At 40.8% G+C, this 16,417-nt stretch overlaps 1 protein-coding gene across 2 annotated transcripts in view; it reads right to left on the bottom strand.

The window, feature by feature from the left end:
* Positions 1-16,417, bottom strand: part of MAGT1 (magnesium transporter 1) — a 33,337-nt gene that overhangs the window by 7,007 nt on the left and 9,913 nt on the right. Inside the window, exons 1-8 of one of the 2 annotated variants that reach the window (XM_084790978.1) lie at positions 14,355-14,492; positions 12,785-12,954; positions 8,776-8,893; positions 7,188-7,328; positions 6,616-6,756; positions 4,495-4,584; positions 3,858-3,921; positions 2,124-2,198 (exon numbers count right to left, since the gene is read on the bottom strand). In XM_084790978.1, coding sequence (XP_084647104.1) covers positions 2,124-2,198; positions 3,858-3,921; positions 4,495-4,584; positions 6,616-6,756; positions 7,188-7,328; positions 8,776-8,893; positions 12,785-12,954 — 799 coding nt within the window. In that variant the 5' untranslated portion in view covers positions 14,355-14,492. Of the gene's footprint in view, positions 1-2,123; positions 2,199-3,857; positions 3,922-4,494; positions 4,585-6,615; positions 6,757-7,187; positions 7,329-8,775; positions 8,894-12,784; positions 12,955-14,354; positions 14,493-16,417 lie in introns of those variants that run through there. The other variant, XM_084790977.1, reaches the window with a different exon arrangement.

Genomic DNA, 16,417 nt, shown 5'->3' with positions numbered 1-16,417 from the left:
AAACAAAAGAAATTCTGAGGATTTAGCCAGGCAGTGGTGGCACACACCTTTAATCCTAGCACTTGGTAGGCAGAGGCAAGTGGATGGCTGTGAGTTCGAGGCCAGCCTGGTCTACAAAGTGAATCCAGGATAGTCAAGGCTACACAGAGAAATGCTGTCTCAAAAAACCAGAAAAAAGAAAAAAAAAAAAAGAAACTCTGAGGACTTTTCAGAGTGTATATAAATGCTTCCTCCCTAATTGAGGGAGGAAGGGTTGTTGGTTGGTTGCTGTTAAGTAGTCATGTGTAAAGAAGAAACAACAGGAAGTAATTAGATATCTGATGGCAGAGATCAAAGGTTGCCCCAAGGATATTGATGTCCCTTCCCTAATCAGCAGGGAATAGTCTACCAATGTAGCCCTCTTTCAAACTCCTGACTTTACTCAGGGATCTCTTTCCATTTCCTTTTTTTTTTCTTTTTGAGACAGGGTTTCTCTGTGTAGCCTTGGCTGTCCTGGACTCACTCTGTAGACTAGGCTGGCCTTGAACTCACAGCGATCCGCCTGCCTCTGCCTCCCCTCCTCCCCCCAGTGCTGGGATTAAAGGTGTGTGCCACCACTGCCTGGCTCTTTTTTTCCTCTCAGTGTTAGGAAAGTCAGGAAGAAAAGGAGTGGAGAAGTGTGGGAGAAAGAAGAACCCACTAAGTAGTAAAAGTCCAGCTGCAGGGTCTTACTACATAGCACAGGTGGCAGTCCTCTTGTCTCAGCCTCTGGAGTGCTGGGATTATAGTTTGTGCCACCATACCTAACTGTAAATGTTCTAAAGGTGCCAGGGGTACAAGACCTTGCAGTAATTCTTTCAGTCTCCACTTCTGAAGTTTTGGAATTACTGATGTGTGCTACCTCTGCCTACCTAAGTTTTTTATTTGTTTTGTTTCAAAGCAGGGTCTTAATATATAGCCGGGTCTGGCCTGGAACTTGTTATGTTCTCCAGTCTGGCCTTAAACTTGCATCACTCTTACTTTAGCATCTCAAGTATTTATTTTTTTCTTTTATTTTTGGGACAGGGTTTCTTTGTGAAGCCCTGGCTTGCTCTCTCTCTGTACTGTTGGTGACCTTGCCCATTCAAGACCAGCAGTCTACTATAAAGCTAAATCCCCAGGCCTGTTCGTCGTTTTTTTTCCATGTTGTTTTGTTTTGGGATATTGGGGACTGAATCTAGAGCCTAGCACATGTTAGGTAAGTACTATACCACAGACTTATATGCCCAGTTCCCTTTTTACTTTTTCATTTTGAGACAGAGTCTTAACTAGGTTGTGATCTTGTTGGTTTCCACCTCATTTATAGCCCAGTCAGGCCTTGAACTTGTGATCCTCTTCCCTCACCCACCTGAATGCATGGGAATATGGGCTAGTACCATCAAGTCTGATTCCCACATATACAGTTTTTTAAAAAAGATTATTTACTTATTATGTATACAGTGCTCTGCCTCCATGTACACCTGCCCGCCAGAAAAGGGCACCAGATCTCAGTATAGATGGTTGTGAGTCATCATGTGGTTGCTGGGACTTGAACTCAGGACCTCTGGAAGAGCAGCCAGTGCTCTTAACCTCTGAGCCATCTCTCCAGCCCCAAATACACAGTTTTTACAAATGGGGCTGGAGAAGCGGCTCAGCTGGTAAAGTACCTGCCTATCACCAATTCCTGGGTTCAGACCCCAGCAAAGCAGACACAGTGGCACTATCTGTAATTTTAGCACTTGGAGGGTGGACTGGAGGATCATAAGTTCAGGTTCAGCCTCAGTGTGAAGGCGATCCAGGCTATACAGACCCTGTCTCAAAAAACAGGATGTTCTTACAAATGGAAAGGGATGATGAACAAAGAGGCTGAAGCAGGAGAATTGAAAGTTCAAAGTCAGCTTGGCCACATAGCAGAGCTTATCTGAACATAAAAGACAATCAAACAAACAAAAAAGTGGGAAGAAATAGATTAAAATTTTTAGTTGTTCTTGGTGGAATAACATAGAAACCTCTTCCTATAATAGCTTCCGTTTCTTTTTCAAATTTCCTATACAGGGAAAGTGATTAGAGAAGATTCTTTTTTCTGTGTTAAAGGCAGAATTGGAACACTGTGGCGTATGACTTACTCCTTCTCTTCCCAATATCCATGTCAGAGGTAGCAGCTTCACACAAAAGCACCATGCCCAAGGTAACCCCACCATCTTAGAAAAACTGTTTAAGGAGAAATTCATGTGGCCACAAAAGACATACCACTTTCCTATCCCCAGTTTTTCTTGAAGAAAATTAAGATAAATTTATAAAACTTCAAGTCTTAATTTTAAAACAGTAACCAAAACAAATACTATACAATATTATTTACTATAAAGATCTAATTAAAAAGTAAAGTTGGCCGGGCGTGGCAGCACATGCCTTTAATCCCAGCACTTGGGAGGCAGAGGCAGGTGGATTACTGTGAGTTAGAGGCCAGCCTGGTCTACAAAGCAAGTCCAGCCAATGCTACACAGAGAACCTTGTCTCAAAAAACCAACCCCCCCCCCAAAAAAAAAAAGAAAAAGAAAAAGAAAAAAAGCACGCTTGAGCTGGGCATGGTCGCAATGCTAGCCTGGGCTACACGAGACTCTTGTCCTAAAAAACAACAACAACAACAAAACAAACAAAAAAAAACATGGGGGTTGGAAAGATGGCTCAGAGGTTAAGAGCACTGTCTGCTTTTCCAGAGGTCCTGAGTTCAATTCCCAGCAACCACATGGTGGGTCACAACCATCTATAATGAGATCTGGTGCCCTCTTCTGGCACACATGCAGGCAGAACATTGTATACATAGTAAAACAAAATAAAATAAAACAAAACAATAACAACAAAAAACAGGGCCCAAAGGTGGTGGTACACACCTGTGATCCCAGCACTCAGAGACACAGGGGCCAGCTGATCTCTGAAAAAAATCGAGGCCAGCCTGGTTTACAAAGTGAGTCCAGGGTAGCCAAGGGTACACAGAGAAAAAACTGTCTGAAAAACCAAAACCAAGAACAACAAAAACAAACCCCAAACAAACAAACAACTGGCCCCATGCACCTGGCATGGTGGTACATATATTTAATCCTAGCATTTGGGAGACAGAGACAGGCCAGTTGTGTTCAAAGCCAGCCTGGTTTATATAGCACTAGGGAGGCAGTAGGAGGTAGTTGGATCTCTGTGGTTTCGAGGCCAACTTGGTCTACAAAGCCAGTCCAGGAAAGCCAAGGCTGTAAAACTTTGTCTTGACCTATTTTTTTTTCCAAGAGACCGGGTTTATCTATATAGCTCTGGCTGGAACAGGATCTGTAGGCCAGGCTGGCCTCGAACTCATAGAGATCTGCCTGCCTCTACCTCCCAAGTGCTGGGATTAAAGGTGTGTACCACCCCTGTCAGCTTATATTTTCAATTTTTGGTTTCTTTGAGACAGGTTTCTCTATGTAGCTCTGACTGCTCTGGAACTCACTCTGCCTCCCAAGTGCTGGGATTAAAGGCATATGCCATTACTGCCCAGCCTAATGTTTCACTTTAAGTATCTCCTAAACCTTATATTTCTTCTAAACCCTCACAGTTCTTATTTTTCCCTTGTTAAAAAGACATACTATGCTTCCTATTATGTGTACACTTCCACTAATCAACTTGGCTTTGTCAGATTTAAGGTTTGTTATTAATCTTTAACTTATTGGGTCAAGAAGGAAGACACAAACAGTAGAACTTCCAAAGGATATTATGCCTGCATTAGGGCATGAGGGCAGCAGCCTCCAACCAAATGCTGTACAGAGAATACAAGATTGTAAGAAAATAGGTGACTTAAAATGCAACAATAAAGACTTATTGTAAAAGGATACTGAACAGAAGAACAATGTGGGTTTCAGCTACAAACTGGGCCTGGCTGCTTCCATGGATATAATTCTGGAAGAGGAAGACAGAACGGAATCTTTAAATTATACATTGAATTGTAGTGCCCTAACCTTTAAATATATGTTAAGCCTTATGAAATTATCAATTCACTTGCTGTATGTAAACATGTACCCTATTTTGGCTATTAAAAGCTATTTCTGTATTATTTATTTATTTATTTATTCTTTCTTTGTATTTATACTATGTATTTCCCAACAAAATGTATGAGGAAAACAATATATAAGTGTATAAAACAATGCAGACATGACAATAGGGACCACTGATAGTACCTAGCATAGTGCCTAGAAAACAACAGATACTCAACTACGTGATTAATTCTTATATTTAGTTTGAGACTTTCTTTCTTAGCCATCCTAGTCAAAAGAGCGCAACAAATGGAAATAAATAACGGCCCACTTTGGAGCACTGTATGCTCTCATCATAAATGAAGCTCATTAACATAGATTAGTCAAAACTGTATCTAGTTCCTGTGTATGTTGGCACTGGCATCACAGGGTAATGGTCATTATACTAACTTTGGTATACAATGCAAAGAAATTCCCCCAAATTCCCATCATCTCTTACCACTTGTCCTGTATGGGGATTCTTATGAGCATATGGTGGTCCTCTTATATGATTCCACATTTGACCAGATGTCATAGCAAGTACAAAACACTAGGAAACAAAAATAACGAATACTCATGGTTCAGCTAGCTCATCTGCTTAGATTAGTAGCGTGAAAATACTTATCCATTCAGGTAAATGGATTTTTTTTCAGGTAAATGATTTTTTTTTTTTTTTTTGGTTTTTCGAGACAGGGTTTCTCTGTGTAGCCTTGGCTGTCCTAGACTTGCTTTTGTAGTCCAGGCTGGCCTCGAACTCACAGAGATCCGCCTGCCTCTGCCTCCCGAGTGCTGGGATTAAAGGCGTGTGCCACCATGCCCAGCTAGGTAAATGATTTTTTAAAAAACATTTTTATTCATTTATGTATACGAGAGCTCTGCCTGCATGTACACCTGCTAGCCAGAAGAGGGCACCAGGTCTCATTATAGATGGTTGTGAGCCACCATGTGGTTGCTGGGAATTGAACTCAGGACCTCTGGAAGAACAGACAGCGCTCTTAACCACTGAGCCAATATCTCTCCACTTTACCACTAGGATCACAATTCAATATCATTTCTGAAAGGATTTTAAAACTATAACTAAACAGAATAGTTTAAAATTTGAGTACTGAAAATGTAACCTAAGGCCGGGAGTGGTGGTGCACACCTTTAGTCCCAGCACTCGGGAGGCAGAGGCAGGTGGATCTCTGTGAGTTCGAGGCCAGCCTGGTCTACAGAGTGAGTCCAGGACAGCCAAGGCTACACAGAGAAACCCTGTCTCGAAAAACAAAACAAACAAGCAAACAAACAAACAAACAAAAAAAGGTAATCATGAGACCCAGAGAAGCTAAGTAACAAGGAGGCTCAAGGGGGACACAGGAACGTCACTGTGAAGGGGAAATAGAATAGACATCATGGGTGGATGGGGAGGAGGGGACTGGGTAGGGGGCAGGGATGGGAGTAGGAGGGATCAGGTAGAGGAGGATGGAGGAAGAGAATATTGGGAGAGACAACTGAAATGGGAGAGCAGCATCTCTGGACAAGCTGGAAACCTAAGGCAATAGAAATTCCCAACAATCAATGAGGGTGACCCAAGCTAGGACTCCTAGAAATAGGGGATATGGAGCCTGAACTAGCCATCTACTGTAATCAGGCATGACTTTCAGTGGAGGGATTGGGGTACCAACCCAGCTATAAAATCTTCAACCTACAACTTGTCCTACTGACAAGATGTGCTGGGGTAAAGGTGGTACAGAAATTGTAGGAGTGGCCAACCAATGCCTGACACAGTTTGAGGGCCATGCCATGAGAGGGAACCTACCCGTGACACTGCCTGGAGCCATAGGCTGGATAGCCCAGAGACCCACAACAGAACCAAACATGAATGGCAAAGGAAAAAGTCAATGAAAGGACTCCCAATGATATTCTACTATAGTCATAGATTAGCATCTAGTATAATCATCATCAGAGAGGCTTCACCCAGCAACTGATGGAAACATGCAGAAACCCATAGCCAAACAGTAGGCAGAGCTTGAGGAATCCCACCAAAGAGGGGGAGAAAGGATTGTAGGAGCCAGAGAAGTGAAAGACACAAAAAATCCCACAGATTAAACCTGGGCCCATCAAGGCTCACAAAGACTGACCTGCCAATCTGGGAGCTTGCCTGGGTCTGACCTAGGCCCTCTGCACAATGTTACAGTTGTGTAGCTTGGTCTTCTTGTGGGACTCCTAAGAGTGGAAGCAGGGACTGTCTCTGACTCTGTTGCCTGCCTTCAGGACATTTCCCAATCTACTGGGTTGTCTTGTCTATCTAGCCTTAACAGAAGAGGGGACAGTCTTAATGCAACTTGATATGCCAGGGCAACAGGCTATCCATTGAGGCTGGCCCTTTTCTGAAGGGAAACTGAGGAGGACTAGATGTGGAGAGGGGAGAGGTAAGGCATGTTGGAGGGGAGGTGACTGGGAGGAGAGGAAGGAGGGGAAACTGAGGTCAAGATGTAAAAAAAGCTAAATTTGTATAAATAAAAAATTTAAAAAGTAAAAAAAAAAAAAGAAAATAGATTGTTAGGTTTTTCAATCAACTTTTCTTCTTCAATTTACTTACTAAAGCAGCAAAAGCCCATCCAGTTTTATTAAAGAGGAATTCCATATTGCTTCTTCGCAGATACACAAGTCCACCAATAACAGCCAGAAGCAATCCCAACATTAGAGGTCCAGCATAATTTGGAGGTCTAATCACTCTAATCTAATAGAACGGGAGATAAAAAACATTTTAAAGTATGACGTTTACTTTCTAATTAATAATAATGAAATGAAAGCAGTCAAAATATATTTTCAGGGAAAAATGCCCACATTTTACTCCAATCAGTCTAAACTATATTCTAGAAATGACATGTAATAGACATAGTATTACTTCACTTAATCAAAACCCAATGCCTTTTAGATTAAGAGGTGTTTGCTAAGTACAGCTAGATAACCCACACACTAAGGTCAGGAAAATGGCTTCTAGTCTGAACTCAACAGGACAAGACAACATATTTTACAATTTTGCTCTTCACCACGATGATCCTATTAAATCCTATTATGAAACACCTGGCAAATTATTCCATCTTAGTGACATGAAGACAACACCAGCTATGTCGTTCAATTAAGATTTTGTAAAGTAGGGAGACTTACGTTGACATCAGTTCTGTCTGCGATCCACCTGGCAATCTGCTCAGCTGAAAACCCTCGTACCTGCAACTCGTATGTGTCAGCCCTTTTAGGTTTTCCTTTTGGAGGAAAGTTGATGAAAGTTGGAGCTGAATTCATGTTTAGCTGAATAAAGAGTAATTCATGGAAACATAAGTTACCAAGCAAATAATCTTTAGGGCAAAAAATAATTTTAAACTTTAGGCCTTTTTTTGATACAGGGTTTTGCTGTGTTATCCAGGCTAGCCTTGAATTTGCACTATTCCTCCTATCTCCACTTCCTGGGTGCTATGATTAAAAGCAGGCCTTTTAGGCTTTTTTACATATATACATGAAGATCATAATTACATAACTGAAAAGATTTGTCCAAGGAGAATTGTGGAGCATGCTTTCAAACACAAGGCTACCTGAAACCTTGAAGTACAAGAACATCCCTTCCCCCAAATAAGGTAATTATGCCGAAGCTAAGGCTGCGTTGTGGAACAGAGGGGATCTTAGGCAAGCCAGAATGGTTTCATCAAGCTATGCTGACCATCTTGATGAACCAGAACTGAGACAATGATTAGACAAACGCCTTGATCTTTCCCCGGGTGTCACTAACCATGTTCTTCCTGCACTGAACAAATTCCTCTTTGGTGTGTACACACACACACACACACACACACACACACACACACACACACACACACACCCTATAAACTGTCAGGTAGGGTGATGAACACCTGCAATCTCAATGCTTAGGAGATGGAGGACAGAGGAATGGTTAGTTTGTATCCAGCCTATGCCACACAGACCATGTCACACAACAACTAACTTAAGTGTAAATGTAGCCGGGTATGGTGGTTTACACCTTTAATCCCAGCACTAAGGAGGCAGAGGCAGGAGGATGTCTATGAGTTTGAGAAGCCTGGTCTACATTGTTCCAGGATAGCCAAGGCTGTTACACTGAGAAACCCTGTCTTGAAAAAACAACACACACACAGACTACCCAATGTCTGTATGCTAGTAGGTTCACATTGGTTATTCTCTTTTTTGATCAGTCAAATTTTGGTTTTAGTTCACTAACTACTACTCTAGCTCTTACATTAACAGTCTTATTTTACATCTTAAAAATATTTCAGATTAGCTGAGTGTGGTGGCGCACGCCTTTAATCCCAGCACTTGGGAGGCAGAGGCAGGCGGATCGCTGTGAGTTAGAGAACACCCTGGTCTACAAAGCAAGTCCAAGACAGCCAAGGATACACAGTGAATCCTTGTCTCAAAAAAAATTAGATTTATTTTACACATGTGAACGTTTTGCTTACATGTATGTATGTGAACTTCATGTATGGTTGGTGCCTATGGAAGCTAAAAAAAAAAAGTTGTCAGACTCCCTGGAACTGGAGTTTTTATGTGGTTGTGAGGCACAGTGTGGGTGCTGGGGTCCAAACCCCAGTCCTCTATACAAGAGGAACAAGTGTTCTTAACCAAGTAGTCATCCTCCACCCCCACTATTTAACTTCTTGTAATCAAGAAAAATGTATTTTGCTTTATCCATACAACATTCCTACATAAAAGAAAGCAAACATCTTACCATTTGAAATACATCAGAACCTTCATCAAAATCCACCATCGCAAAAAATATTCTGTTGGTAAATGCATTGGAGTATCGCCAAGAGTTTGCCAGAATCTGGAATTCTTCATCAGCTTGCCTGAATGCAATCAGATTGGTGGTGCAAAACATATGAAACAATCTCAAAAACCAACCCAGCTTATCAGTAGTAAAACAAAACCTAAGTAATAGCAAGTTTTAAGTGAAATACTAAAAATTATTGGCAAATAAGTCATGTACAGCTGACAAGGTTAGAACACATAAAAGTTTGAAGAAAGTGTTTTCTATCACTTGGCATGAAGCCAAGGAAATTATAAGGCAATGTCCTACTTGTTCTTTATATGACCAAACTCTACTACCTGCAGGAAGGTAACCCAAGAGGTACCCAAAGAAATTTTATTTGACAAATGGATGTGTTTTATTTTATAGAGTTTGGAAAATCGAAGTATGTGCACCATTCCACAGATACATATTCAGGATTTTAATGGACAACTGCTTTAAGTTCTGAAAAGCTGATTCAGTAATTATATATTTATTAAAAGTTATAGCTATTATGGGGATACTTGTACAAATTAAGACTGACAATGCTCTAGCATATGTCTCTAGTAAAATGAAACAACTTTGTGCATATTACAACATAAACCATATTACAGGTATACCACACAATCCTACAGGACATGCAGTTATAGAAAGATCTAATTATACTTTAAAAGATATGTTTAATAAACAGAGAGGGATAATATAGAGCCCCCAGAGATAGATTACACAGTGCTTTATTTTTTAAATGCTAATGAGAAAGATACAATATCTGCAGAGACATGGGATAAGAGAAAAAAACTGAATTAAATCAGCCTGAATGGAAACCAGACTATATTTTTACGCTTTGCCTTTGCTTCCACAGGAGAAGAAAAGCTATGGTTACCATCAAAATTGATAAAGATTTGATTTAAACAAAAGGGATCTCCTAAATAAATAGAGGTGATAGTTCATCAGACAATTCAGTTCAAACTAACATATAAGACTAAAGTTTTCTTCTTAAATAAAGAAGAATATTTTTACTGTTTGGTATTAAAAAGACAGTTAAGAGATTTAAAATGTTTTAAGTAAATTCAAAGATTACTCCAGTTCCAACTTGTTTTTTTAAATCTCTAAGAGTTGAACTAAGTTGAAACTAAGATAAAATATTTGAGCAGGACAGTGGTAGCCCATTCCTTTAATCCCAGCACAGACAGCTGGATTAATTAGCTGTTTTAAAAATTCTAGAGTTACAATGAACAGGATGGTGTTGGTTTTCATCTTTAATTCTAGCACTTGGGAGGCAGAGGCAGGCACATAGGAATTACAATGAATTAAATTTAAAAGCAAAGGCAGGCTGAAATTTAAATGAATGTCTCTTGTAATCTAAAAATAAATATACCTAAAGTTATATTTAGTTTCAAATTTTCAAAAGAACTTTTAAATTTCAATTGAGAGGTAAAACTTTTTCTATTGTCGAAAAATATTTTGCCTTAGGAAAAATAGAACTCAACAAAAATGAAACCTCCCAGAGTTAGGCTTGGGGCAGGGTTTTGTTTTTACCTTTCAAGGAAAATAAAAACATTTAACTAAGGTATCTGGATACCATTGGACAAATGATATCTGAAAAAAAAAAAAAGGACAGATTGCTAAAAGAAAATGTCCGAGGACTGCTTCATGGTTCTTCTTGCTGTAGTTGGTTTCTTTTCTCTTCGGCCCTCTACAGACGTAAGTGGCAAATGGTCTGCTTAGAACGTTCAAATTGCTGAGTTCATATGAGACTGACACAAACATTTACAGAACTTTGAACTAAAAAATACTTAATCCTAACACTGCCAAATACAACCAAAAATTGGTCAGATATTCTGAGCCAGAAGGCTGAAGATGATGCTCAAATATTATACAGAAATCTTGAGTGACTGTCCAGGTGGCCAGCGGTCTCTGTCATGTCTATAGTTTTGGAAGGTGCTTGTACTTCCTGTTTATTCAGACATATTGATGTTTATTCAGATATATTTATACTCCTCAGGTCTCTGATGGGGTTGAAGACTAAATAGTTATAGTCTTACAATTAAGTGTATGTTGTTTAGGTTTTAAGATGTGCTTTTTTAATTGTAATGTATGTTATAATACAAAGTGACTTGGTACAGAACTTTGAACTCACCAAGATAGGATAGATAATAGATTACTTAAGTAGAAAAAGGGACATTGAGAGAGGGTATTTAAGACAGCATGGAGAAGAAGGAGCTTTTTGGCTTTTAGCTCTTTAGCTTTTTCTTCCTCAGCCATAGGTGAGCCAGCAAGCTTTTGGCCTTGGGCTTTTACCTTTGAGCTTTTAGTTTTTGTCTCTTTTTCTCCTTTGAGATGTCTGCTGAGTAAAAAGGTAAGCTGGGTGCTTTCTGCCTCTCTGAGCTAGCAGGTTTTCACCCCAGCATCTGGCCACTGAGACTTCACTGGTAAAATTGAGAGATTTGGGATTTTCTTTCTTTATAACAACATATCACTTGGGAGGCAGAGGAAGGTGGATGACTGAGTTTGAGGCTACCATGGCCTATGTATCATGTCCCAGGATAGTTAGTAATAGTGTAAAATTCCTTTTTTAAGGATTGGTGAGTTGGCTCAGGGGGTAAAGGTGCTTGCCACTGAGCATTATAATCTGAGTTCAATCCCTGAGACCCATTTGGTAGAGGGAGACAACCATCTTCCACATCGGTCTGTCCTCTGACCTCTAAATATCCCATGCATGTGCACACACACAAATAAACTTTAACTCCGCTTCTTAAAAAATATAAGAGAAAATGCCAAAATAAAAAAGTATGAAATTAAAAACACTTATAAACCCTTTCTTTTGGAGTACTGAGGACTGAATCCAGGACTTCTAATGATAGGCAAGTGCTCTACTCTGATATCCCTGTGCTACATCCCGAGATTGAAAGCACTCAAAATATGGGGCTGGGAGATGCTCAGTGGGTTAAAGCAGTTGTCATACAATCCTACTGACCTGTGTTCCATCCCTGGAGACTATGGTGGAAGGACAGATTTGACTTATGAAGTTCTTCTTTGGCATCCACATGTGCAGAATAGTATGGATGCACTCACGCATGTGTGCATGTGCATACATGTAATAATAAAATTTGGGTCGATGCAACTAGCATAGTGTTATATAAATTGTTTATCAATTCAAATGGTGGTTGGTTTTTAAAGATTTATTTATTATGTATACAATATTCTGGCCTGCCTGCCAGAAGAGGGCACAAGATCTCATTATAGATGGTTGTGAGCCACCAAGTGGTTGCTGGGAATTGAACTCAGGACCTCTAGAAGAGCAGACAGTGCTCTTAACCACTGAGCCATCTCTCCAGCCCAAGGTGGTTGGTTTTTTTTAAAAGATTTATTTATTTATTATTTATACACAGTGTTTTGCCTGCATATACACCAGAAGAGGGCACCAAATCTTATTATAGATGGTTGTGAGCCACCATGTGGTTGCGGGAATTGAACTCAGGACTTTTGGAAGAACAGCCAGTGCTCTTAACCTCTGAGCCACCTCTCCAGCTCCAGGTGGTTGGTTTTTAAATAATTCATGATAGCTATGATATTTTATTCATCCTCCCCTACCAAAATATGCTACCAAGAATGATTATAAAACAGTAGTATTGAGCCGGGCGTGGTGGTGCACGCCTTTAATTCCAGCACTCGGGAGGCAGAAGCAGGCAGATCGCTGTGAGTTCGAGGCCAGCCTGGTCTGCAAAGCGAGTCTAGGACAGCCAAGGCTACACAGAGAAACCTTGTCTCAACCCCCCCCCAAAAAAACCAAACAAACAAAATAAAACAGTAGTATTGTCTGTTACTGTAGTCCCTGAGTAAGGTATACACTTTACTATTAAACCCACTTCATAAAGTTGGTTCCTTTGAAATAGAAGAGTTAAAAACCATATATGTTATTTAAGTACAAAGTAGAGATGAAAGATCATACTTGCAAACAACACACTGTCTGTGAAGTTGGAGAGCAGTAAACATGACAATAACAGAGTAATTTCTTGGTGGAGCTTTGACAAGGCGACGGAACTTGTCTCCATTCATTCTTATTACAGGTCTTTTATTGGTCCATTCCATCAGCTGACTAACCTTCTCAGATAACACCATCTACAAAAGACAAAATGAGAATTTTGTGAATATACTCAACTTGGCACTTCAGGTTGGGTTGGTAGGTCTTTTATATAATTGCAGCTACTCAGGGAGCTAAAATAAGAGGATCTCCTAAGCCCAACAGCCAAGACCAGCTTGGGCAGCAAAGTTAAGACCCCATGCCCAAATATCAAGAACAAAAACAACACAAAGAGATATGGTGGCTTATGCCTATTATTCGAGCACTCAGGAGGTGGAGGCGAGTTCTTAAGTTTGAGGCCAGTCTAGGATTCCTATCAAAACAATATGTAAAACGACAACATAAACAACTGGGCATATTACCATATGCCTTTACTCTTAGCACCTGGGAGAAGAGGCAGGAGTTCAAGGCTAGAGTCTTAGGGCAGCCAGGGCTACACGGTGAGAGACCTTGTTTCAAAAATAAGTGTTGGGGGTGGGGAAGCAGCAGCAGGAAAAAAAACACAAAAAAACCCGAAATTGTACTTTAGAGCTGACACTCTGACTTTGATCCAAGGACTCAATGGTAGAAGGAGAGAACCAATTACAACCTGTCCTCTGACTTCCACACATGTGCTGTTGTGCATTCATACTTGAACACAGAATAGGTAAATACATGTTAAAAAGTTCCTTTAGCAAAGCAACTTTCTTAAACCAAGCAGAGGTAACCAGAATATACTACAAATGCCAGCGGCTTGAGTGCTGCTTACAACATGTTTTGACTTCAGTTTGAAGGAATCCAATGCCCTCTGGTCTCTTTGGGCATGATGTAAAAACCTATAAATAAAAGCAAACTAATTAATCTTTCAGAAAGAAAATATAAATCCTAGAAAAAACTTGGAAAGCCAAGCATGGAGGCACATGCCTTTAATCACAGCACTGGGAGGCAGTGAGTTCGAGGCCAGCCTGGTCTACAAAGCAAGTCCAGGACAGCCAAGGCTAGCACAGAGAGACCCTGTCTCGAAAAACCAAAAAAACCAAAAAAAAAAAAAAAGGAGGCAGAGGTGGGTGGATCTCTGAGTTTGAGGCCAGCCTGGTCTTCAGAGTGAGTTCCAGCACTGCCAGGGCTACAGAGAAACCTTCTCTCCAAAAACAAAACAAAAATATAATATACTAAAAAAAAAGAAAAAGAAAAAAGAAAAAACAAAACAAAACAAAACAAAAACCTTGGAGCCCGGCGTGGTTAGCACACGCCTTTAATCCCAGCGCTCAGGGAGGCAGAGGCAGGCAGATTGCTGAGTTCGAGGCCAGCTTGGTCTACAAATCGAGCCTGGGACAAGACAGTCCAGGCTACAAAGAGAAACCCTGTCTCGAAAAACAAACAAACAAAGAAAAACAAAACAAAACAAAAAACCCCAAACCAAACAAACCAAAAACAAACAACAACAACAAAAGCAAACCTTGGAAGCTGAACCTGATGATACTTCTTCATGCAGCTCAGACTGGCTAGAAACTAAAAATCTTCCTCCATTAGCCACTTCAGCAGTAGAATTACATGTGTAAGCCGTCACAGCTGACTCAAGTATCCTCTTCTTTTTTCTTTCTTTCTCTCTGTCTCTCCCCCCACCCCATCCCCTCTGTCTCTGTCCCCCCCCCCTTTCTTTTCCGAGACAAGATTTCTCTGTGTAAGCCGGGCGTGGTGGCGTATGCCTTTAGTCCCAGCACTCGGGAGGCAGAGGCAGGTGGATCACTGTGAGTTCGAGGCCAGCCTGGTCTACAAAGTGAGTCCAGGACAGCCAAGGCTACACAGAGAAACCCTGTCTCGAAAAAGCAAAACACAAAACAAAAAAAAACAAAAACAAAAACAAAAACAAAAAAAAACAAAAGATTTCTCTGTGTAGTCCCGGTTGTCCTAGACTTGCTTTGTAGACCAGGCTGGCCTAGAACTCACAGCGATCCACCTGCCTCTGCCTCCCGAGTGCTGGGATTACTTTAGTTTACATGTATGGATGTTTTGCCCGAATGTGTCTGTGTAGCATGTAGTGCCCAGGAAGGCTCAAGTTGTCTCTCTTAAAAATTATCCAGCTGGGCAGTTGTGGTGAAGAACTTTAATCCCAGCACTCAGGAAGCAAAGGCAGGTAGATTTCTATGAGTTCAAGGCCAGCCACCTGGTCTACAAATTGAGTTCCAGGCCGGCCACGGCAACAGAGAAATCCTCTCTTAAACAGTCCAAAACTAACAACAGCACCCCCCGAAAACCTTAAAAAATACTTTTAAAAATTTGGAGCCAGGCGTGGTGGCGCACACCTGTAATCCCAACACTCGGGAGGCAGAGGCAGAATCGCTGTGAGTTCGAGGCTGCTGGGTATACAAAGTGGGTTCAGGACAGCCAAGATAACATAGAGACACCTTGTCTCAAAAAGCCAAAACCAAAAAAATCTTAAAATTCAATTATTTTATAAGATTTAAGCTGAGGGTGGTGCTACAGGAGGAAGAGAATCAAGAATTCAATGTCAGCTTTACATTTGTAGAGTTCCAGGTCAACTTCGTTTACATGTAAGACCATCTTAAAAACAGCAAAACAGCTCAATGCTGGTGGCACTAGGCCTTTAATCCCAGCACTTGGGAGGCAGAAGCAGGTGGATCTCTGTGAGTTCCAGGCTAGCCTGGTCCACAGGGCAAGCCTGCCAGAACTACACGGAAAGAATGTTTCAAAAAACCAAACCAAACCAAAACCAAGTAACCAATCAAAAACAAAAAAAACCAAAAAACAAACAAACAAACAAAAAAAACACCACAAAACAAAAAACAAAAATAAGGGCTGGAGAAATGGCCGAGAGGTTAAGAGCACCATCTGCTCTTCCAAAGTTCCTGAGTTCAATTCTCAGCAACCACATGGTGGCTCACGGCCATCTGTGATTAGATCCGATGCCTCCTTGTGGCGGGCAGGCGCACATGCAGGCATAATATTGTATTTTTTTATTTTGTATTTTATTTTATTTTAGTTTTTTTTTTTTCCCGAGACAGGGTTTCTCTGTGTAGCCTTGGCTGACCTAGACTCACATTGTAGACCAGGCTGGCCTTGAACTCACAGCCATCCGCCTGCCCGAAGTGCTGGGATTACAGGTGTGTACTGTAATACTATATAAATTCGGTACAGGTGTGTACCGAATACTATATAAATAATAAATAAATCTTTAAAAAAAATAAATAAAAGCAAACACCTCAAATTGTGGTGACTCCCAGCCATAAAGTTATTTCAGTGCTATTTTGTATCTGTAAATTTGCTACTGTTATACTTTTAATGTAAATACCTGATATGCAGGATATCTGTTATGAGAACCCCAAAGGGTCTAGGCCCACAGGCTGAGAACCCCTGATCGATATATACTGAAGTTTGAGACCCACACCTCTACACTCTCATTTTTGTTTGGTAGAATAGGGTCTCATGTATCCTTGTTTGGCCCAGGACTAAATATGTAGTTGAGGCTGGCCTTGAACTGATGGTCCTCCTGTCTCTATC

The sequence above is a fragment of the Acomys minous genome (assembly GCF_964271855.1).
Source record: "Acomys minous genome assembly, chromosome: 7".
NCBI lineage: Eukaryota > Metazoa > Chordata > Mammalia > Rodentia > Muridae > Acomys > Acomys minous.
The sequence above is the reverse complement of the archived record's forward strand: the minus strand, read 5'-3'. Positions and strand labels throughout refer to the sequence as shown.